Genomic DNA, 23,978 nt, shown 5'->3' on the forward strand with positions numbered 1-23,978 from the left:
ACTTATCTTGGGGTTAAGTTCTCCAGATCCCGTTTTAGCTTGAGATTTGCAATGCAACATTGGGTGAATAAGAGTTTTGTTTCCTTGGCTATGCTCAAGAGACAATGCTTCATACATCGCTTCCAAGATACCACGAGCAAGATGTCCCTCATGGCCTCCTTGGTTAGGCCGACTATCCTTTATGACTTTATTGTGTGGGGCCCCCTCGCTTGGAATCTGATTGGACTTCTGTCGAAAGAATCCAGGTCCTTCTTTGGCACATTATCAAATGCCATTGATCCACTCACCATAGTATCATCTTGGCTGAGTTTGGGGCTCATCCTTTCAGGCTCGAAGCCATCTTTGATTTGGTTTGGTTTCTCCATCGGCTTCGAGGCTTTGTTGACTCCACCGAGGGTCGTTTGGAATACTCTTACCTGACCTATTGCTCTTCCGAGGCACTGGCAAGTTCCGACCATGGTGATAGGGCTTGTTGTTGATTCACCCAGACCTTTGCTTTTGTTGGTTTGGTTGGGATCACAATAGACCATCTTCCCCCCTTTCAGTTATCTCTAGATGCCCCTGCTCGCCTCTTCCCCTCTTGGCAGGTGCTGAATGAGCGCGTCAAGACCGATAGTTATAGGGGCTCCACCCGAGGACGACTTTCTATGTTGTACACAACATAGATATCCAAATAAGGTCATTGTGTGCCCTTGTCACCTCACTTGCCGCTAGACTCATGTCCTCTGCATCTCTTTGGGATCTTTTAGAGTGGGATCACATTGGTTACATATACAAACCGACCACTAGATTGATAGGAAGGACATGATTTGTTGCAACCCTTGGGGAGGTGGAGACAGAGACCCATTTTTTGTTTCATTGTCCTATTTATTATGAGATTTGGGGGAGGTTGTACTTCTTCTTCAGAGAGTATAGGGCCCTTTCCTCATTCTTTAGGTATGCTGATCAACAATGTCTTGCCCTTTATCTCTAGGAGGGCATGTGACTTCATGATCACACTTTACAACTTCACCTCTCTTCGAGACATATTAATGACCAGTTCATCACCTCCTTCACTCCTAGGTCACCTACTTGGGGGTTGAAGCGGTCGCTCCTTTATTCTCCGGATCACACCAGGTTTGTGAGGCCTTGCAAAGTGTGTACTTGATAGCTGTCATAAACCTATATGAATATATAATAAATATAAATGCATAAATATTTACCATATACATAATTGTTTACAATATAAATTATTTATTCAAATGCTTCATTAACACATAATTATTATCATTATGATATTAATATTTAGTATCATAGAAACCATAATATAAATCTATATCATAAACAAAATGATATTTTATATATTATGTAATATTAATCAATGATCATAATATATACAATTGAATCTTGACAACATTTTAATAGTAATAGCAATTAAAAACACATATATTGTTACTCAATAAATATTCATCAATGCCAATAAATGTGGCCTTACAAATTAGATATGATTTATCCATTTACTAATATTTATCTAATATAGATATACTAGTTATTTATATAAATATTTATGAATAAGTAAATCAATTAATTAAGTATAAAAACCATTAGTCATATACATGGGTCGTAACCTTCGAAGAACTACGCTATTTAACAAATGGGAAACAAAATATAAAAGCACGGAAGAAGAGGGAGTTGGATATATCTCCACACAATATTATAACACAAAAATAACAAGCCCCTTATAAATACCAATGCAAAAGAATCACAGAAATACATGAGGAAATATATCCACATAAGAACAAGCATAAAGGGAAGTTCACACAAAAGTTATCAAATTAAGCAAAGTAGTATAAGGAACATTCTTTTTTATAGAAGGTATTTACCTTTTTCTTAAAGGTACGTAAGTTCTATTTGAATTATGTCTATTATATTTCTTAAAAACTTTAGGAATAGAAATAAGATAATTTTATATAAAGTAATGTGGTCATTTTCATTTATAAAACATAATTAGAATTAGTAAGTAATAAATAATGAATACAAATATAACTGTAAATAAACAATTAAAGCTATATTATGTATATTTGTTATGTTCTTTCTAATATGATTCATTTATATTGGTAAATGTAATATTAATGATGGATATTATACTTGTGCAATGTATGCATGTATATACATGATACATTCTTATTACATGAACTTATACTTGTGAAATGTCAAAAGGATAATATATTTATTTATTAAAATTAATTAAACATTTCATAAAAGATAAACAAATATCTTGTGAAGGGAAAATCTCAAGTTATTACTATCAGTATTAGAGATGGGTAAAATACTCATTTGACTGACATAAAAGGGATGTAAATCAAGCTCTTCGTATCAGTATCACAAAAGGGTAAAATTCCCATTTGGCTGACACAAAAAAGATGAAACTCTAAGTCCTAGTGTTACTATCAGAGATGGGTAAATTTCCTGTTTGGCTGACACGATGGAGGTGGATTACAAACTCTTACTGTCAGTATCAAAGAGGGGTGTAATTACCCATTTGGATGACATGACAGAGATGGATATTTGGTGTTGGTATTAGAGATGGGCGTAATACCCATTTGGCTGGCACCATCCAAATGGATATAATCTCTAAGATGTTGGTATGTGAGAATTATCTCTATCTGACCGACATGCTTGAGGTTAATATAATGGCCAAAATATTTTGATGATGTCAACATATGCATATGTGAACCTTAAGGGGTGCATTCTAGAAAAGATGGTCGAATAACTAAGGGCTAAGAAACCCTATCTAGAGACGTCTTTAAGGTTGGGATTAAGTTAGAGGGTAGAATAGTGTATCTAGATTTGTTATTTTCTCCGTTCTAATATTTTTTTTGTAAATAATAGTTGTGCCGAATAGCGGGGACATTACAATGGCATTAGCCTATCTCCTGTGGTTCTCTGAAACTTTTCGGGGTTCACCTTCACCCTGGATCATATCCTTCGGTTTTGGAAAACTTTTCACTTGTGAGGAGTATTTGGTCTTTTCTTGTTCTATTCTTTTGCTCTCTTGTATGCTCCTTCCATAGACACCATTTGGTGCTCCTGCTGCTAGGTGTTGCGTTGTTATATGTTTTTCAGTCCCTTGGACCCTTGTGGTCTCTTGTTGGACATTAATAAATTTTTCTTATCTTATGCTTGAAATGTTGTAGATTTAATGAGCTTGTGTTATTTGTACAGGCTTACAATGTAAACACACTAACAAAAATGCAACAGAAGGCAGTGGAGGAGCTTTCTGCACTTGGTATAGTCCGAGTTCAGCAGGTAAAATAATTCTTTTGTAGTATTTAGTAAACTTAAACATTTTGTTATAATTTAGAGTAGAAATATTTTATGTCACCCAACAAAATGAATTTTTTTTTTTTGTGTATATAATGTAGAATTTTAATAAATGGATTTAACTAAAGATTTGTGAATTGAAAGTTATTGCCTCTAATCATTTTTAAATTATTGACAATGCATATTTGGGTTACATATTTCAACTAACAGGGTATGAAAGAAAGATGGTTTATTCCTACAAAGCTTGCAACAAGTCTAGCAGCAAATCTTTCGGATTCATCCTCACGGAAACAAGCTGAGGTACACCACTGTTCAAAATAAAGTTGAATTGTAAAGGATAAAAAGGGCATCTATATCTCTGCATATTATGATATTTGATCATGGCAAAGAAGAGCAAAGGTTCTCTTGTTAAGTCAACCTTCCCAAAAACACACAAATGGGGAGAATAGGTTCTGTCATTAGAAAGTCAGTTGTACATTATTGTAATGCCCCCAAGTCAGGCTTTGCTCCAGTTAGGGTTTGGATTAATAATATTTATTATGAAATTATTTTAAGTCTGGCTTGCTTCTTCTTCTTGATTATTCTTGTTTTAATTCTCTCCCAAATGGATTATATATCTATATCTATATACGTGTGTGTGTGTGTGTGTGTGTGTGTGCACATACATATATGCATATATATAAATGTGTGTATATATATATAATTATATATAGACACACTAATTATATTATATTGTTGGCCTGTAACAAGTGAGGAAGTCTATCAATGAGATTGCCGAATATATGATGACAAGGATTTAGTTTATTATAGATATTGGAACTCTATTCTCAAACAAGAATTCTTATACATTCACCTATCTAAAAATGAGGGCTGACTGTATTCTGTTAATCAATCCTTGGGTATTGAATGATCTTCATAGCTTTCCTTACTTTCTCTTACCTGATTTGATTTGCTAAAATATACTAACATTATTGACTGGTGGTCTGGTTCTTGCAATTGATATTTTCCTCTTCTATGCTGGGACCAAAGGGTGGAGTCAATGGTTTGTCTGGTATATCTTTACTTAGTGTTGATGTCTGTTATGAATGCTGCCTTAATTGATATATTCACGTACTTGCTGGTATATTGATACTTCTAAATGAGTAAACACTGCTTGGAGAAGTTGGATGTGCTTTCCCCTCTTTACCATTGTCTGTATGTATAGATATGCTTTTAAAAATCTCTCATAGGATTCATCTGTATCCAATGCTGATGGTAATATTCAATGTTGACTGTAATATTGTTGACTGGATTATCAAATTGCTAAGTGCATACTCAAATACCCTTTTACCACTGATGGGACTTATATTCCTGACTGCATGGATGTTTTTCCCCTTTGTCTTTTCTGTTCGTTGTCTGTATCCTGCTGTTTATTTCAGATATGTTCTCGCTCAATACAATGGGATATAGGCTATTATATGACAACAACTTATATCAGCATAAGGAATTCGCAGTATTCAATTGTTGTAGTTCCACGACCGTGCTTATATGTTCTGTCACTCTCTTGGAGTCACCCCTTTTCTCCGACAAAACTCAGACTCCATATATATCTTCTTTCTCCTTGAGAGACACCTCCCTTCAAATAGTCACAATCTTCAATTAAACTAATTCTTTTACTAATCTCTAAGTCGTACCACAAAATATCTCCCATCGTAATCGCTGGCTTAAAATATTTGCTGTTACAGACAAATTATATTACTGTTTAGTTTGGGCTGTGATAAGAAACAACTTGGAAATTGCATCAAGAAACTATACTATACTACAGTACGCTTTTCAGATCCATCAGAGCTTATGTATACCAGTGGTTTGCTGTCTTCTATTGCTTGCATTCTGTTGATGTGTGGTTGCTTCAGTTGGATAAACCTATATATAATTATCTATGAGATATAGTTATATATGTGTTTATTATTATATGAGATAAATTAATATAATAATAACATTATAACTATGGTTATAATATTTATATTTATTTTCAAATAGACATTGCTATTCATGGCTTATGCTTATTTATATGAGGAGAGCTGCCTTTGGAACACACATACCTAAAATAATGGCAGTGCTATTACATTTGCAGCGATCCCAATAAACTCAACTCAACACATTCAAATGTTAATATCATTTGAAGACTTCCATATACTCATTGGAGACATTTTCATATATTATGTTTAGTATTGAGAAATTATTTGAGTACAAATATTCAATGGTGGCCCCTGTACCCATATTCTACATCATCTCCGTGTTTGTATTTCCTGGCAGTCCTTACACCAGTTATTTATATTAAACAATATGAATTTGAACTTCGAATGTTTAGGACTTTCAATGTAGCCACTATGAAATATCAAGAATGGTATTTTGCCATGTTTTTTAATAAAGGCCATATAAAACTCATTCTTGTGATTCTTTACTAAATATTATAATATATAATTTCTTTTGTTATCTACCTCGTCTAAGATGAAGATTGAGTTCCATTTCATTTTCTAGTGCCCTATTTACTACAAGATTAGGGGGATATTCTATTGTTTATTTGGGGAGTGTGAATCTCTTTGCGTTTTTTTTGAGATATATGGACCAGTGATGCCTCACGCTTTATCTTTTAGAAGACTAGACATCTCCATGACCACATTCTTCAGCGCTTATTCCCCCAACGCTAGGCCTCGAACCAGCTCATCACTCTAGCCCATGGTATGAAGTGTGCTTCTAGTGCTATTTTCTGCCATAGATTCATGAGGCCTTGAAGCAGGCTCACGCACTGGCGCCACTTCTCCAGCGATTCTTAGAGATAGTCTAGGGCTCTTAGTCGCCCTGGTCCTTATCCTTCGGTGCTGGACTTCTTCTCGTCAAGGAAAGACTCTCTGTCCTTGCCTTGATGAACTTCCTGCTTTGCTTTTTTGTTCGCTCTTTCTCGGACACCGTTTAGTGTTCCTGTTGTTGGTTGTCTTATTGGTTGTATCACAACTTCTCAATCCCTTAGACCCTTTTGTGGTCTCTTGTTGGACATGAATAAATTTGTCTATCTTATTATCTATAATCAAAGTCAGTAGCACCTAATATATCTTTAATCTTATATCTCCTAGATAGTTTTGATGAATAGTGATTCCCTAACTATTATATTTCAATCGAAACCGAGTTACATTATATTTATTTATTAATTAAAATATTATTGTCTATTTATTTAATATTATTACTTATATTTATATGTATAATTATTTATTTTGTAATGTAGTATATGATATTGTAATATAATTAACACATTATATTATAAATATATTATTATTTATATTATAATTATATTATTCTTGTTATATTATTTATTAATTATTAATTTATATGTTAATTTTATGATATATATTTTAAATTTATTATTAAATCTTGTTTTGATGGGGACCTCATAATTATAAATTGCTATTATGAGATCCAATATTTTTTCTTTGGTAATTAATGCACATGTGAAGTTGTGGTAGTTTATATTATATTTCAAAACAGATTTACATGGTGATAGCTGCCACCTTCCAACCTAAACAAGTTGGCATTACAAACTTTGGAAGGCGGACAAAACAAACCCCATTCCGGGTCATTAACAACAAGAATATTACTTGCATGCAGGACAAACAAGCCCCATTCCATGTCCCTGACCCAGAGAGAATGCAAAAGTAGAGGATAATTTCTCAATAGCGTCTACATAGTAGATGCTTCGAATGCCAAATACCTCTCTTGACTGCTCCAAACTTCTGTTAAAAACTATCTCCAACTTTGCTATCCCTTGTCTGCAAACGTCACCAAAAATCTCTTTCGATGATAATATAGCCATTACACCATCCGTGGAGGTCAACAAAAAGGAAAAATTGTTAGGTGATCAACTGCTCAGGCCTTGTCACCATAGAACTCACTAGTCCAAACAACCCTTGAAAGCCTCTCCATCTATTGCAAGTTCATGTTTGAATCCATCCACACCAACCGACGAAGAAAGTCTCTGCTCTTGACAACCCACCGGTGGTGCTTCTCTAGACTGTGGTTTAAATTTAAAATGAAGGGCTACCGCCTTAACACCTTAACTCTAGGGTGGAAGACTTTGGATATATCTTTAAGCCAAAGGATCCCAACCTGCGGCTCAACCAAAATGAAAATGTCCAAGTCATCCAAGAGAAATTCAACTATGAATATCTCCTGTAGCAGTGATAGTGACTGAACCTTTGACTCATCAAGGTCAAATAATGAAGCCAATAATTGATAGGAGATATCCATATTAACATGATACCTATTCACTGCTTGAGAAATCCTCTGCCCAATATCATCCTAATTGCCCCCGTAGCCAACAAATTTGGTGTTTTGCATACTTTTGCAGCCGCTTGTCTAAAATGTTATTGATGAATGCCAATTGCCTCTATTTTCACCTAAGTGTGATGAGATTTTCCATGTCAAGAGAGAACGGGTGATTCAGAACTGAAATGCCTTCTTATAGAACAAATGGACCATTTTGTACATGCAAACAAGACTAGTTTTAAAAGAAAACATTAATTCTCTGTCCAGTTGTCCAGTTTCAAGGATGGAAATATGCAGATTGATAGTGTAATGACTTCTCAGAATGAGTATTGGAGCATCTCATTGAAATTTCTGTATTTCACATTTGTATTATGATCCTGTGTCAACTTGGTGCCTTTGTATTGGCATAAGTAATGGGAGAAAGGCATGAGATGTGAGACTCAACTTCACTTGTACAAAGCGAACTTGCTTGTAAGTTCCTAAATTCTCTGCTACGAACTACCTTGTTTGTATGCCATCATTGAGCTTGATAGGACCGCATCTCTGTTGAGGTGTTTAATAAAATAATTTCAGCACCTTGTTTGTGCTTTCAGATTTGCATGCATATCTGTTTAGCAATTTCAGCCATCACATCTGACAAAGTTTTTATTGATATGATTTGATGTATTTCCATACCCTATTGCAATGACTCCATTTTGGCACAACAGGGAGAATGTTCACAGAGGTTGTTGAAGTGGTTCCGTACCTACTGCTCATTTATTCTTGAAAGCCGTCAAAGCTTTTCTCAACAAAACAATTTCAAGTTTTTCACACAGTCATCATATTCCATGAGACGACAATCTCTTTGCAAGGCATTCCATAGAAAAATACAGGCAGTTTGTCTGTGATTCCAAGTGTATCCAACCAACTTGAATAATTGACAAACTATCCCTATTAAATGTGGTTCAATGGATTTTCATAATCTTTTCCAAAGCTTCCATTTGCATGGTAGAGAGGAAGGATGGAGGCAAAGGTTGATATGCCTTTTGGGAAAAAAAGAAAGAGTTTAGGAACCCCTGTTGGGCTTCAATACCTGCTGAGGAACTAGTACAAAATGCCGACAAGATTTGAAGATCTCCACCTTTCTCCTTTCTCCTTTAGATCTGTGAGTTGAAGATAAAGTGTTGGGTTCAACAAGTTCATTTGGATATGCTAGTCAGGTCCAGGAGAAGTCATTGAACTGTTGACTATCCAAAAAATGTGTCAGGTCTGTGCTAGTTGAACTGTCGAACCAAGTTGGTGATTTTGGTGGTGTTAGTTGCAGATTTTGGCTTCTTAAAATTAGCCCAAAACTAACCCCCTTTTCCAAGATTGAGGACAAATTGGCAACTCCCAGTTTGATAGACCTCCATTAAATGAATGCTTTTCCTCTGAATTTTAGAGATACAACTCCCTCTTATGATGTAATTGATTTTTGGGGTGTCCTTTTAGGTAGAAAGCAAAAACGACCTAAGATTTGAGCATAGGCATATTGCAGATGCAAACTACAGATTTAAAATTAAAGAAAACTAAGATAAATGCCACAAAATTCATTATCTGGTACCCTCAAGGAATGATTAGGAAAATAACGCTCCTTTCAGATTGTTTGAATATTCAAGACTCAAAGTCCATTAAGCCACATGTATAAACAACCACAATAGATTAAGTTACCCAAGAATGATTGCAACTGACTTAAGAAAATAACAGCCACAAAGAGCTCAGAGTCTCTGTTTCTGTACAAAAGCCATTTCTCCTCTGAAGAAAAACACTGATATCTCCCTTTACAATTCTAAAATCAGAAAACTTCTGTCCTACCTGTCGATAGGCTTCTAAAAAAATTTCTTCCTTTTCTTGGTAAGAATCACAATAATTAGGTTTACCAGAAGCCTTTTCAGTTTTTAGTAACTGTTTCTTGAAAATTAATAATTTCTTTATCTTCTTTGGTAAGATTCACAATAAATAGGTTTTCTAGAAAACTTCTCAGTTTCTGGTAGCCATTTCGTGAAAATTCATTACAAAAAATTTCACCCTTGACCTTCCCTTGGACTTAATGTTTTATAAACATTAGAATTATAATAAATATCTTCCCAGAGTCTAAATGAATAAAAGCACATATATCCTTGAATAGGTGGTATTCAAAGTAGGAGGTATTTGCATTGAGCATGTTCTGTTTCCAAGATCAATGCTACTGCTCGACATCTAATTGGAGTAACCTCTTTCCATGAGTAAGACTAGGGCTTTGTGACTCCTTTCCAAAGTCAAATACGAAGGCTGGATTAATTGATAGCCTTAGATATTGATTCTCTCTAGAAACCCCTGAATGCTGGTGGTGATGCATTCTGGTTCTTGGATGGCTTTGAGTTCTCACCGGATGCCCCTTGGAAGCGTTGCCTGTGTTAGAATCTGATAAGATTAATAACCCAGAAAACTAGTGCAAAGAATAAGTATCTAAACTATGAATGCAAATGATACAAAATCAAAATAGCATCATAGAGTTAGTCTCCAAGAGAGTAATGCAAATGCTGGAAGCAAAATAGCATTAAGAGGATGCAAAAACAAGAGATGCAAATACAAGCCAGGTAGCATGCTTATATAGGCTAGGAAGAGGGAGGAGGTGGCAACACCAACCAATGAGGAGCAACCATCTATCGGACTAAAGATAGCAAAGTATCTTCCCAAGATAGCTAATGGATGCTCACATGTAGGAAGGTGACACCTCACAACCATTCACCTAATAAGACATGCTTTATTAACTTAAGCGAGATTATTAAAAGTGTAGGAAAAACCTAGCAAAATAGGAAAAATAAAAAACTACACTAACACCCCCTCATAAGCGAAGCTTAGGTGGATGTAGAAATGGGTCCCGGCAAGTCAAGCTTGATGAGGTACCCATGTACATAAGATTTCCCAAAAGAGAGAGAAAAGAGACCCCCCCACAAAAAAAATCAGGACTCCAAGCGACAGGAAAGCTCGCAAATGAAGGAACTTGCTCTCAGTGAAGGGTTTGGTGAAGCTATCAGCAACTTGCTCAGAAGTCGGACAATAGCGAAGGTCAATGACATGACCATGAATGAGCTCCCGGATGTAGTGCATGTGGACCTCTATGTGTTTGGTCCGCTGATGATGAACTGGATTCCGTGAGATCTGAATGGCACTCTGGTTGTCACAAAATATGACTGATGGTCGTCTGATCTGGATACCAAACTCAGTGAGAAGATGTTGAAGCCAAATGGCCTCAGTGGCGGCATTTACAGCCCCTCGATACTCAGCCTCAGTAGAAGACAGAGCAATAGCGGACTGCTTTTTGCTCGACCAACAAATAGGACCTGACCCAATTGAGAAGCTATACCCTGAAGTAGACTTGCGATCCTCAGAATCACCTGCCCAATCTGAATCTGTGTAGCCCACCAAATCAAGCTGAATACCTGTTGCGTAGTGAATCCCACAATTATGAGAACCCTGAATGTAGTGAAGGATCCGCTTGGCTGCTTTCCAGTGCAACTCATGGGGCTCCTGCATGAATCGAGAGACCATGCCTACAGCATAGGAGATGTCAGGTCTTGTATGAGTCAAATAAATGAGACTCCCAACAAGTTGGCGGTACAAAGTGCCATCAACAAGTGGAGAAGAACATTGAGCCTCAAGTTTGACTCTAGAAAGGAAGGGAGTCGGAGCAGGCTTACAGTTAGCCATATGAAACCTCGAGAGTAAATCTAAAGCATACTTGGATTGTGTGATGGTGATCCCAGAAGGAGACTGAAGGATCTCAATCCCAAGAAAGTAATGCAACAAGCCCAAGTCAGTCATCAAAAAACTATCCTCAAGGGCCACTTTGATAGCCTTAATGGTGGGTGAAGAACTTCCTGTGATCAGCAAGTCATCAACATACAAAACCAAAAATAGAAGTGAATCACCCTGTTGCAAAATATAGACATTAGGATCAGAATGGCACCGAGTGAACCCAACTGATAGAAGGAAGGAGTCCATCTTGGCATACCAGGCCTGAGGAGCTTGTTTGAGGCCATAGAGAGACTTCCGAAGACGACACACAAGTGAAGAATCCTGAAGGAAGCCCTCTGGCTGCTCCATGTAGATCTCCTCATGAAGGTCACCATGAAGAAAAGCACTCTTCACATCCATCTGATGTACTTCCCAACGATTAGCTGCAGCAATGGCAAGAACAATTCGAATGGAATTCATTCGGGCAACTGGCGCAAAAGTCTCAGAGTAGTCAATCCCAGGAACCCGGGAGAATCCTTTGGCGACCAAGCAAGCCTTGTGTTTGTCAACTGACCCATTTGCTACAAATTTTGTCTGATAGATCCACTTACATCGAACAAGTTTTCTTCCTTTAGGAAGAGGGACAAGATCCCAAGTGTGGTTCCTCATCAAGGAACTATACTCTTCTTGCATAGCTGTATCCCACTCAGAAATACCAGAAGCCTCATGAAAGGACTGTGGATCTGAGGCAGTAGCAATGAAGACATGTGGAGCATCCTGGAATTGTGAACGAGTTCGCCTGGTGTCCGATGGATCCCCAACCCAATCACCTACAGACTGTAAGGTTTGTCTAGCCCAAAGTGGACAGGAAGATGGAGAATCTGGAGGGGAATCATTAACCTCTGAATGATGACTAGGAGAGGAAGGAGGTGAGTTCTCTAAATCACTTTCTGCATCAGAAGTAGAGGTAGAAGACTGTTCAAGTGAATCTGACTCATCAGAAGATTTGTCATGTATTCCAAGTGACTCTAATGTCAAGGTAGAAGGAGTTGGAGAAGTGATAGAAAGTGAGCTTGAAGATCCCTCCTCAAATTGAACACTCCTCTCAATGAATAACTCATGTGTAGTAGGGTGGAACAACCGATAAACCTTCACACCGTCAGGATAACCTACAAATATGCAAGGTCTGCTTTGCGGATCCAAGGCCTTACATTTCTCTGTAGGAATGTGGGCCCATGCAGGGGAGCCAAAAACTCGAAAGTGCTTAACTGATAGTTTCCGACTGCTCCAAGCTTCAAAAGGAGTAACTCCCTTCAAGGCTCGGTGAGGAACACAGTTCTGGATATAACAAGCACAGTTAATGGCTTATGCCCAATACTGTGGTGCAAGAGATCTAGAGTGAATCATACAGTTTGCCATTTCCTTCAAGGATCTATTCTTCCGTTCTACAACACCATTTTGTTGAGGATTGTATGGAACTGAATGCTGTAAATCAATCCCCTCTGAAGTGCAAAATCTTTCAAACCGATGGTTGACATACTCACCACCATTGTTTGTGCGCAAAACCTTGATGGCTTTCCCAGATTGCTTTTCTACAAAATTTTTGAAGTCTTGAAAATGATCAAATACCTTTGACTTTTGTTTGAGAAAGTACACCCATGTATATCGAGAAAGGTCATTAATGAATGTGAGGACATATCGGGCCCTGCTGAAAGAAGGATGTTGAAATGGACCAGCCAAATCATTGTGAACTAACTCTAGTATCTGTGAAGCTCTCTATGCCTTACTTTTGTCAAACTTTTCCTTAGGATGCTTACCAAGAATGCAACCTTGGCAAACACCTCCTGAGAATTGAACCAGAGGCAACCCTGTGACCATGCTTTGCTGGTTGAGCTGATGCAAATAGCGAAAGTTAAGATGGCCAAACCGCTCATGCCATAATTTACTCACATCATTAGAGTGAGTGAGCAAAACAGATGAAGGAGGATCAGGAACAAAGTGAGAAAACAGATAGAGCCATGACTGATGATCTGCTCTTCCAACTGCAACTACAAAATCACTATGCAACTCACGTATCTCCACTAAATCAGGAGTGAACTCAACCCGCTTGCCTAAACCTGTGTGAGTGATCTAGTATAGTGATAGGAGATTAGTTGATAATGAGGGTACACAAAGAACATCATGGAATGTGCCATCCCCCACATCAACATACCCTCTCCCACACACCTCAATAGGAGTGTCATCACCCATCAAAATAGAAGGCATAGTACATGGCTCCAAGGATGCAAGTTCTTCCTTAGATGAAGCCATGTGGTGCGAAGCACCTGAATCAAGAACCCAAGTGGATGGTGAGGATGCAACTACAACAAGAGCCTTGCCCTTTCCTTTCCCCTTGTTGTTTTCTTTTGCCTTGTTAGACTCTTCATTAGAACTTTGTTTGATAGACTCAGGAACACTAATATTATTCTTCTCAAGAATGTATGTCAAGTGATCAATTTGTTTCTTCAAACATTTATGTTCTTTTATAATAGGCACATTTAACCTTTTCTTTCTTAGGCTTATCGCCCTTAGAGGATGAGGTATCAATAGTTGCTTTTGAAGCAATTGGTATCTGATCCTTCTTTTCCTCATTATTATTTTGTTTCTCATCCTTACTATTGTTGTTACTACTTTGTCCTTTTTGTTCTTTTGTGCCTTGGTTGGTTGCTAAGGCATGTGACTTAGAGGACTTAAGAGTGCCCATTTGGATTAGCTTGTCCTGTTCTCGAGTGAGATTGATAGCAAAATCATCTAGAGATGGCATGGTGAATTGAGTACCAAGTGCACCCTTAGTAGCATAGAAGGTAGAGACAAACACAGAATATTCTGAACTTAGCTTAGAGAGAATACTAAGAATCAGTTGTTCATCTTTCTTTTCAATTCCACATTGTTTTAATTGCAGCCTTAGTGATTTCAATTTGGTGAATAAATCTTGAATTGTGTTGAAATTGCCTGGACTCAAACTAATTAATTCATTTTCCAACATATGACCCCTCATTGAATCTTGTGTGCCAAATAGTGTTTCTAGCTTTGTCCATACTTCATTTGGTGTATCCAAAGACTCAATGTGAAATAGCAAGTCAGGAGAAACAGACAAACACAATGTTCCATATGCCTCATCACATTTGTTAAACCACTTAGGCTTGTCTTCATCTTTAGCAGGTTCAGTTTAAGTCCCATAGTTATCCTATTTAATCCAGCTTTCCTTAAGTGAATTGTCATGCGTGATTTCCACTCAAAGTAATTGTATGGAGTTAGGATGGGCATATTTGTTTGATCCATGATGAAGAAATGCAAAGAAATGCTAAAAAGAAGAGAACCCAGCCATGACAATCCCCCCCACCTTTTTACTCAATCAAAGAACCCCCCCCCCAAAGAAATATGATTTGGCACTTTATTTTAGTGCGTTTACAACTACCACTAGAAAGAAATACTTCGTAGTCTTGATTTCAATGCATTACAAACCCTCATGAAGAACATATGCTAAAAGTGAAACTTAGGCACAATAATCACATAAACAAATAGCACCACTGCGATCTACTCAAAAAATCATGCACTTTCAAAAAAAGAATCACCTCGATACGAGGTCGTATGAGAAAGTTATGATCCTTCGAAGTTTCCAAAATGAGAACTGTGCACAATCACGGCTGAGAATCTGCAATTTCTGAAGAATTCATGCATGAAAATCAAAAAACAACTCCACTAGTGGATAGAGCACAAAAAAATAGCCAAGTTCATAACAAGAATCATCAAAATCGGAGTCCGTATGAGCAAGAACGAGACATTTGAAAACTGCATTCAAATCTGTGACTGCCAACGGAGAGGGGTATGGCTGTAGCCTTTCATGCTCGATTTTGCAAAATATACAGCTTGCATGCAAAATCTAAAAGATACCTAGATAGTTTTTCGGGGCTGCGAACAAAACCCAGAAAGCGTTTTTTTTGTTGATGTACAGAAGATGTTGCTGTAGTGTAAATTGGATGCCTTTAACAGCAAAAAACGGCTCCAAAGATCAAAAACCGACCCCAACAACCAAAATATGACATGCAAATGCTGGATCAGCTTCCTAAGTCCATCAATGGCATGCTGGAACCTGCAATACTGATTGAAAACTCCAAATATGCAAGTTGGTTGTTAGATTTGAGATTGAAACTCCAGAGAAAAATCGTTTTTGTCAAAACTTTTCTGATTCTCAAGATCATCCGAAGATGCAAGAGAAGAGCATACTTCATTTTTCAAAAAACTACAATAAAGTTTATTAGCCCCCCCCGAATCTCTCAAATAAGGAAACTAAAATCTACTCTTGCACATAGAAAAGCTCTGATACCATGTTAGAAGCTGATAAGATTAATAACCGAGAAAACTAGTGCAAAGAATAAATATCTAAACTATGAATGCAAATGATACAAAATCAAAATAGCATCATAGAGTTAGTCTCCAAGAGAGTAATGCAAATGCTGGAAGCAAAATAGCATTAAGAGGATGCAAAAACAAGAGATGCAAATACAAGCCAGGTAGCATGCTTATATAGGCTAGGAAGAGGGAGGAGGTGGCAACACCAACCAATGAGGAGCAACCATCTATCGGACTAAAGATAGCAAAGTATCTTCCCAAGATAGCTAATGGATGCTCACATGTAGGAAGGTGACACCTCACAACCATTCACCTAATAAGACATGCTTTATTAACCTAAGCGAGATTATTAAAAGTGTAGGAAAAACCTAGCAAAATAGGAAAAATAAAAAACTACACTAACATTTCTTGTAGCCATTTCGTGAAAATTCATTACAAAAAATTTCACCCTTGACCTTCCCTTGGACTTAATGTTTTATAAACATTAGAATTATAATAAATATCTTCCCGGAGTCTAAATGAATAAAAGCACATATATCCTTGAATAGGTGTTATTCAAAGTAGGAGGTATTTGCATTGAGCACGTTCTGTTTCCAAGATCAATGCTACTGCTCGACATCTAATTGGAGTAACCTCTTTCCATGAGTAAGACTAGGGCTTTGTGACTCCTTTCCAAAGTCAAATACGAAGGCTGGATTAATTGATAGCCTTAGATATTGATTCTCTCTAGAAACCCTTGAATGCTGGTGGTGATGCATTCTTGTTCTTGGATGGCTTTGAGTTCTCACCGGATGCCCCTTGGAAGCGTTGCCTGGGCCTGTGGATGCGAGGTGCTTTTTGGGGCATCCTGTTGGTCCATGAATTCCCCTAAACCACAAGGCTTTGATTATGAGGGCTTCGCTTTATAAGTCGAGGTTACCCATGTAAAGAGTTTTATTTCTGGCCAAGACAAATGACATGCCATGGATTCTTCTCATAGGTTTGGAGATACTTTTCTAAGGATGTATATGTGATGGCTGCAGATAATTCAACTGTCTGTAATGGTGGTATGTAATTTTGTGCATTTTATTTTATCTTTTCTATTTCTTGGCAACAATCTTTGACCATGTTGTGGAGTTCTGGAGTTGTTGATATAAATATTTCTACTATCTAGTCAAGTACTCAATAGCAAGTCTTGAGGCCAGATCAAGAAAGTCACAAGTTGACCAAATAACTGGGCAGTCTAGTTTACCCAAAGGAACTATGTTAATTGTTTGGAGATGCAGGAAGGCATCCCAATCGTCTAATGAAAATTAGATTTTCTATCTGATTTATGCATGTCAGGTGTAGTTTTAAAATGTTCTTTTTGATTCTTTTGAGCTGTCCCACCTGTTCAAATTGTGGAGCCTTCCATTATGAGGTGAGGAATTGTCTTTCGTTGCTAACTCATTATTTGTGAAAAGATGTGGTTGAAGTTATTCTTCTTCAAAACGTATTAATGCCCAGGCTTGTTGGGCTTTTAAGGCCTAGCTTAGGTGGTTGAGGTACTTGAGCTTTTTGATTCAAAGCACACAATCCTATGATTTAGTTTTGTATATTTCTTGCATTACTTTTCATATATATATATATATATATATATACACACACATTCAAAATAATAAAAAGAAAATTCGTGCATCCAAGCATCCGATTCTCGCATCGGCATCAGCATCATCAACTAAGTTGATACCTCTTTCTTATCAGTATCAGAATCCTTAACAAGCATGTGTACCATTCTCAATCAGTTCAAGGTAGAATTGATTGTCCCAACCATAGTTGAAAAACACTGTGGTATATCACCAAAATTGCTATATACCATGAGTGACATAGCCAGATGAATAAACTGCAGTTAATATCACTACTGTTTTTATTGAAAATTGCTGCATTTTTTGTCCAAAATCTGGCGATATAGACCATGTTCTTCTAGTTAAAACTACTGACAACTAAGTCAACACAAAAGACTAAAAATAATTAGGTTTCCTTTATTTTTATGTTTTTGATAAAGCAATGAGCGGCTTATCTCCATTGTCAGATTAAAATGCAACGGAGAAGTCGGGTTGGTCTGAGAAAAACAGGGATTGTGGTCTATTTGTTCTCCTTTGAGAAAAATGTCGTCTCTCCTCTAAGAAAAACGGGGATTTCCATCTGTCTGTCTCGAAACATGTTGATTCTCCTCTGAGAAAAACTGCAAATCTGTCAATTTTCACTTGTGTCATGACTTTTTCAATCCACATACACAGACTTTGCACTTCAGGCAAGGCCTGTAAATCTTTAAAATTTTAAAACTTCAAACTCTAATGTATTTAATAATTTGTTGAATTGCTTTTACTTATTATTAAATAGATTCAGACTGATCAAAATAAATTTAATAGATTCAAAATCTGTACTTTAATAGATTTATGATAATCATTCATAAAATATGGGGTGCCTATAATATATTATACAATTGATTAAATGATTGAATTCTAAACCTATTAAATATAAATATAAATAAATAATAAATGAAATTTATAAATGTTTATTGTTTATTTATAAAAATTAGAATATATTGATGATTGTATTCCATTGGCATTCTGATTTCAAATATAAATAACAAATGTAAATTTATATATTCTAGTTAATTCCAAATTCTGATTTCATGGATATCTCAAATCATTATATATTCCACAGATTTGGTGTGTATGTGTGTGTTTTTAAAGAATATTTTAATAAATTGCAAATTTTAAAATGTTCGATAAAAGTGCTGATTTGAAAGCTCCTTGATGGATCTCTTCTGCTGATCTGCTGTAATTTTATATTTTTAAATTTGCTTTCGCTATTTATTAAAATTTTCTTGCAGAACTAGACAGAAGTTGCAGAAGGGTTTGATTGTTTTATAGTTTTGATGATTTTTTAATAAGTAATAACAGAAGTACAATAACATGGACCAGTTCTGAAAATGTATTCCAAATACATTTAAAGCAAAGTCGTTTCAAGAAGATTTTTTGAATATATGCCTAATATGTAACTAGATGAAGATTTACAATAATATCTAGATGATTACAACCAAGAATAAAGCCAACCTGAAGGCATGAAGGTGAAATATGAGCCCAGAAGGAAGCTACGGCCAGAATCCAGCTCTCAAATGCTGCACGTGAGAAAGAATATGGCTGCCAGGTGCAGCCGTACAGCTACAAAGTGCCCACACGTGGGTAAAATGCCCAAACCCCAGCTAAAACTCTGACTCAATACTGCATTCTCTAGAAGAAACAATGCACAATCTCCAAGATGCTTCTGACTGCAACGAATCCAAACCACTGTTTTGGAGGCTATGTCCCAAATAGGCAAAGCAAGTGGGGTTGGCGTCCCCAAGTGCTGAAAGCTCAATCAGAGCCCAAATCACAAATCCAAGATGTAATATGTCAATAATGCCTTCGAACTTTGTCTTTACCTCCTTATAACCCACCAAATTTAGCTCGAACCCTAAAAGTGTCCCCATGTGGTGTTGGGTTATAAAATAATATATTTCTCATTTTTAAAGTGGTCAAGTATCCAAAAAATGACCTTTTTCCCAATAGAAAGAAATCCGTTCACCAAAATGCTCTGAGTCAAAAGAGTAATATTTAGAAAAGTTTAAGACCTTTCCAACGAGCTATTACACCAATGGATATTCACCCATATGAGGCCAAAAAACCCCTCATTACTCCAAAATGGCTATAACTTGGCCTTATTTAAATGATTAAAATGCTAACTTAGGAGAATATTTAAATATATTAAAATATTTCCCAAATAGTGAACTGAAAGCCAAAACACCTCTACAAGGTGAAACTAAACTCGTCACCTCTTGTGCCTGATGCTGGATAATCTAAACTAACTGACAGTCTCATCCCTCAAAATTAGGGATACTACTAAAAAATAGGAATGTTTCCGAATCTCCCGAAACTAAAACCATAGAATGATCTTGTAGAGACTCAAGACTATAACCCATCTCCACCTAAAATGTAGGAAACCCCTCCTACAATTAAGGAACTGCTCTCAACTGTCCTCACTGTATGAAACTCCAGATCCGAACACTGTATACCCTGACTGAGTCTCTAAACACCACTGCCATCCTACGAGACTCCTTGATAGGCTAACTCCCACGTCCTCCTAGATAGAGCTAAAAGAGGGGACATGACAATCCTCCTGTCTCGAAGATGCTTGCCCACAAGCAATACAACACTAATCCTCCACTATCCCAAGCAATCCAAATACAGAGCACCGATTGACCCCAAACCTGAAGTGACTCTTCAGGACAAACATACTCCCCACTGTAAGGTGTAGAAGTCAAGTAGATCATATTGTCACAATAGAGTATCCACCCTTGAACACCCTCATGCCCAAGAATCCAAACAAATGGCCATCTTGTCCTCCTATCAAAATTCAGACCAGTGGCTGGTCCCAAAACAATCCTCTTATCCAACCTGTCCCAAACCTCATACAATCTCCGTGGCAAATCTAAGGCACCCGCTCCTGTGCGTTGAGATACTGAGGGACATGGGGTTATGATCAAATCACTATTACTATCAGAGTCTTGATCAGTAATCATACTCCTAGCTGATCCACCCTGAGACAGAAGTGGGCATGCCTTGAGCACGATCTTCCTTCTCTCAACCATAAACTCCAATTGTCTCTTCCTGAAATCTTGGCTGTATCTCCCCAAGTATTGCAACCATTGTACACCCAAAACTACATCCGTGCCCCCTAGATCACACATGTAAAAGTCATCTATCAAGGTGTATCCCTTCATGCCTATGCTCAACTGTGGGATACCCTTGATGCATTGCAGAGTAAGACCATTGGCCACAGTCACATCGATTCCTTGAAAATTCTGTGCTTGTAGACCACATCGATCTACCATTCCTGTATTTATAAAATTATGTGTAGACCCATTGTCCACCAAACAATACACAGTATGCCCCTGGATCATACTTGAGATGTAGAAGAGGTGAATCATTGGTGCACCTGACAACGTAGCCATAGTCCCATGTCTTGCGATTACTACCTCAGCATCTTCGAGCTCAATTTGGACACCACCATCCTTTTCATTTATATCCCAAACCTCCTCATCGTCTACATCTGACATGACCTTAATAAGATGTGCCTTTCCCTGCCCAAGGCACCTATGTCCTAGTACCCATGGCTCCTTACAAGAAAAACATAATTTCCTCCTTAGTTATTTCTAGAATCCAGGTCTACTTTGGGAGGTGGAGGTGGCATGTCCTTAGCTGTTAAAGGAGGCCTCCGTGGTGCATGTATATTCCCCGATGGTTTCTTATCAGTCTGATAAGAGGTAGGAGTGGTGTGCAATCTCAATACCACATCAATAGCATCCTTAAGAGTGGCCGGCTGGAAAGCACAAACCAATCCCTTAAGCCTGTCCTACAATCCCTCAATGAATAGCATTACACTACACTTCTGGGGCATATCAGGTACCATAACCGTAATGCGCTGGAACTCATTAATATAAGCTTTTACATGACTAGTTTGTCTTAGATGAGCCAACTATCTATAGTAAAGATCTATATCCTTATGGTCAAATTGTGTAATGAGTCGCTCAGTGAACTCAACATAGGAATGTACTAAGGCGTGATCTTGAGTAACCAATCCACGGTGCCACCAATCATAGGCAATCCCCTCTAGATGCAACACAACAAATTGAATAGCCTCACGCTCAGGCATGAGCCATAATGAAAGATATATATCTAGCTTGTGAACCCAAGCTCGTGCACTCGTATCTCTTGAGCCATTACATGTAGCCAATGTGATCTTCCCAGTAGCTCTATTGAGGTCATAGTTCTGCTGCTGTTGTGGTGGTCTATAACCATGATCTCCCCTAAACCTAGTTGTATCTCTATACTGTGCACAATACTGGGGAAGAGGGAAGACGTCCCTAGCCTTAGGGGGTAGAGCACTCCACTCAGCTGTGGCTACCAAAACTGACTCCTAGAACCCCACCTTTGGTGGTTCCACCTGCGTTGGCCGTTCACCTAGTATGAACTAAGGAAGCAATGGTCTATTCGTAGTGGGTGTACGATAGGAATGAAGGGAGCTCCCAACTGAAGAATGGGACTGATGGTTGCATTGACTACCAGCCACTGAAACTGATCTACTTTGCCCGCCTCTGTGTCCACCCATCTCCAAACGCTCCAAGGTATCTTATAATCTGTCTAAAGCCTGAGTGATCCTGGGATGAGTAGTGAATAGGGTTTGCATCTCGCTCTCTTCATCATCCTGATTCCTTGTGCCGCCCACCTGTTCTTCTACCATAATAGTTTCTTGGTCTATTCCAAACCCTTGCTCAAGTTGAGCTTTCTTGTGCATATAAAATTTGTGTATCTCAGCTCTTGGATGCATAGATTTGTAATCAAATCCACAGGTTGGCAAGAACTAGGCTTTGATACCACTGAAAGATCCCTGATGGATCTCTTTTGCTGATCTGCTGTAATTTTATATTTTTAAGTTTGCTTTCCCTGTTTACTAAAATTTTCTTACAGAATTAGACAGAAGTTGCAAAAGGGTTTGATTGTTTTATATTTTTGATGATTTTTCAATAAGTAACAATAGAAGTACAATAACATGAACTAGTTCTGAAAATGTATTCCAAATACATTTAAAGCAAAGTCGTTTCAAGCAATTTTTTTGAATATACGCCTAATATGTAACCAGATGAAGATTTACAATAATATCCAGATGATTACAACCAAGAATAAAGCCAACTTGAAGGCATGAAGGTGAAATATGAGCCTAGAAGGAAGCTATGGCCAGAATCCGGCTCTCAAATGCTACACGTGGGAAAGAATATGGCTGCCAGGTGCGGCCGTATAGCTGCAAAGTGCCCACACGTGGGTAAAATGCCCAAGCCCTAGCTAAAACTCTAACTCAATATTACGTTCCCCAGAAGAAACAATGCACAATCTCCAAGATGCTTCTGACTGCAACGAATCCAGACCACTATTTTGGGGGCTACGTCCCAAACAGGAAAAGTAAGTGGGGTTGGCGTCCCAAGTGGTGAAAGCTCAATCAGAGCCCAAATCACAAATCCAAGATGTAATATGTCAATAATGCCTTCAAACTTTGTCTTTACCTCCTTATAACCCACCAAACTTAGCTCGAACCCTAAAAGTGTCCCCATGTGGTGTTGGGTTATAAAATAATATATCTCATTTTTAAAGTGGTCAAGTATCTAGAAAATGACCTTTTTTCCAATAGAAAGAAATCTGTTCATCAAAATGCTCTGAGTCAAAAGAGAAATATTTAGAAAAGTTCAAGACCTTTCCAACGAGCTATTACACCAAAGGATATTCACCTAGATGAGGCCAAAAAACCCCTTATTACTCCAAAATGGCTATAACTTGGCCTTATTTAAATTATTAAAATGCTAACTTAGGAGAATATTTAAATATATTAAAATGTTTCCCAAATAGTGAACTGAAAGCCAAAACACCTCTACAAGGTGAAATTGAACTCGTCACCTCTTGTGACTGATGCTGGATAATTTGAAATAACTGACAGTCTCATCCCTCAAAATTAGGGATACTCCTAAAAAATAGGAACGTCTCCAAATCTCCTGAAATTGAAACCATAGAATGATCTCGTAGAGACTCAAGACTATAACCCATCTCCACCTCCTAAAATGTCGGAAACTCCTCCTACAATTAAGGAGCTGCTCTCAACTGCCCTCCTACTGTTTGAAACTCCAGATCCGAACACTGTATACCTTGACTGAGTCTCTAAACACCACTGCCAGCCTACGAGACTCCCTGATAGGCTACCTCCCACGTCCTGCTAGATAGAGCTAAAAGAGGGTACATGACACGATTTTGAGATTTTCAATTTTTTTGGGTGGGCCAAGATATTGTCAAAAACCGAGTTTTCCAACTATGGCCAAACTACTGAACAAGGAACATAAAGTCACTTCCGATTCAATTTTAGCTAAATCATCTGAGACTCTCCTCTCAACCTTTACTAGGAATGTCAGATTGCCATATTTTGTAAAGTGCCTTGACAATTTTTGAAGTTTTATCCCTGTTTTTCTGCCTTAGGAATTTTGTCAAACACTTCCCTTGCAGCCTCAGTTTGCTGATGTTTGTTGTTTTGCTATGGTTTTTGAATGCCAATAATATTGATGAATACAAATGATTGCAAAATAATTAATTGGAAATCAAAGTGATATGCAACTTCTTTTTATTATTCTCCAAATGCAAGTA

The 23,978-nt window shown here is 37.6% G+C and overlaps 1 protein-coding gene across 2 annotated transcripts in view; it reads left to right on the forward strand.

Moving 5' to 3' along the window:
• The window catches only part of LOC149576184 (transcription factor-like protein), a 211,693-nt gene that overhangs the window by 116,836 nt on the left and 70,879 nt on the right, over positions 1-23,978 (forward strand). For both annotated transcript variants that reach the window (XM_089816598.1, XM_089816602.1), the window contains exons 10-11: positions 3,205-3,288; positions 3,514-3,603. In XM_089816598.1, the coding sequence (XP_089672724.1) occupies positions 3,205-3,288; positions 3,514-3,603 (174 nt within the window). The remainder of the gene's footprint in view (positions 1-3,204; positions 3,289-3,513; positions 3,604-23,978) is intronic.

Source organism: Cupressus sempervirens, chromosome 1 (assembly GCF_028749045.1).
Source record: "Cupressus sempervirens isolate cs-2001-9-10 chromosome 1, ASM2874904v1, whole genome shotgun sequence".
Lineage (NCBI taxonomy): Eukaryota > Viridiplantae > Streptophyta > Pinopsida > Cupressales > Cupressaceae > Cupressus > Cupressus sempervirens.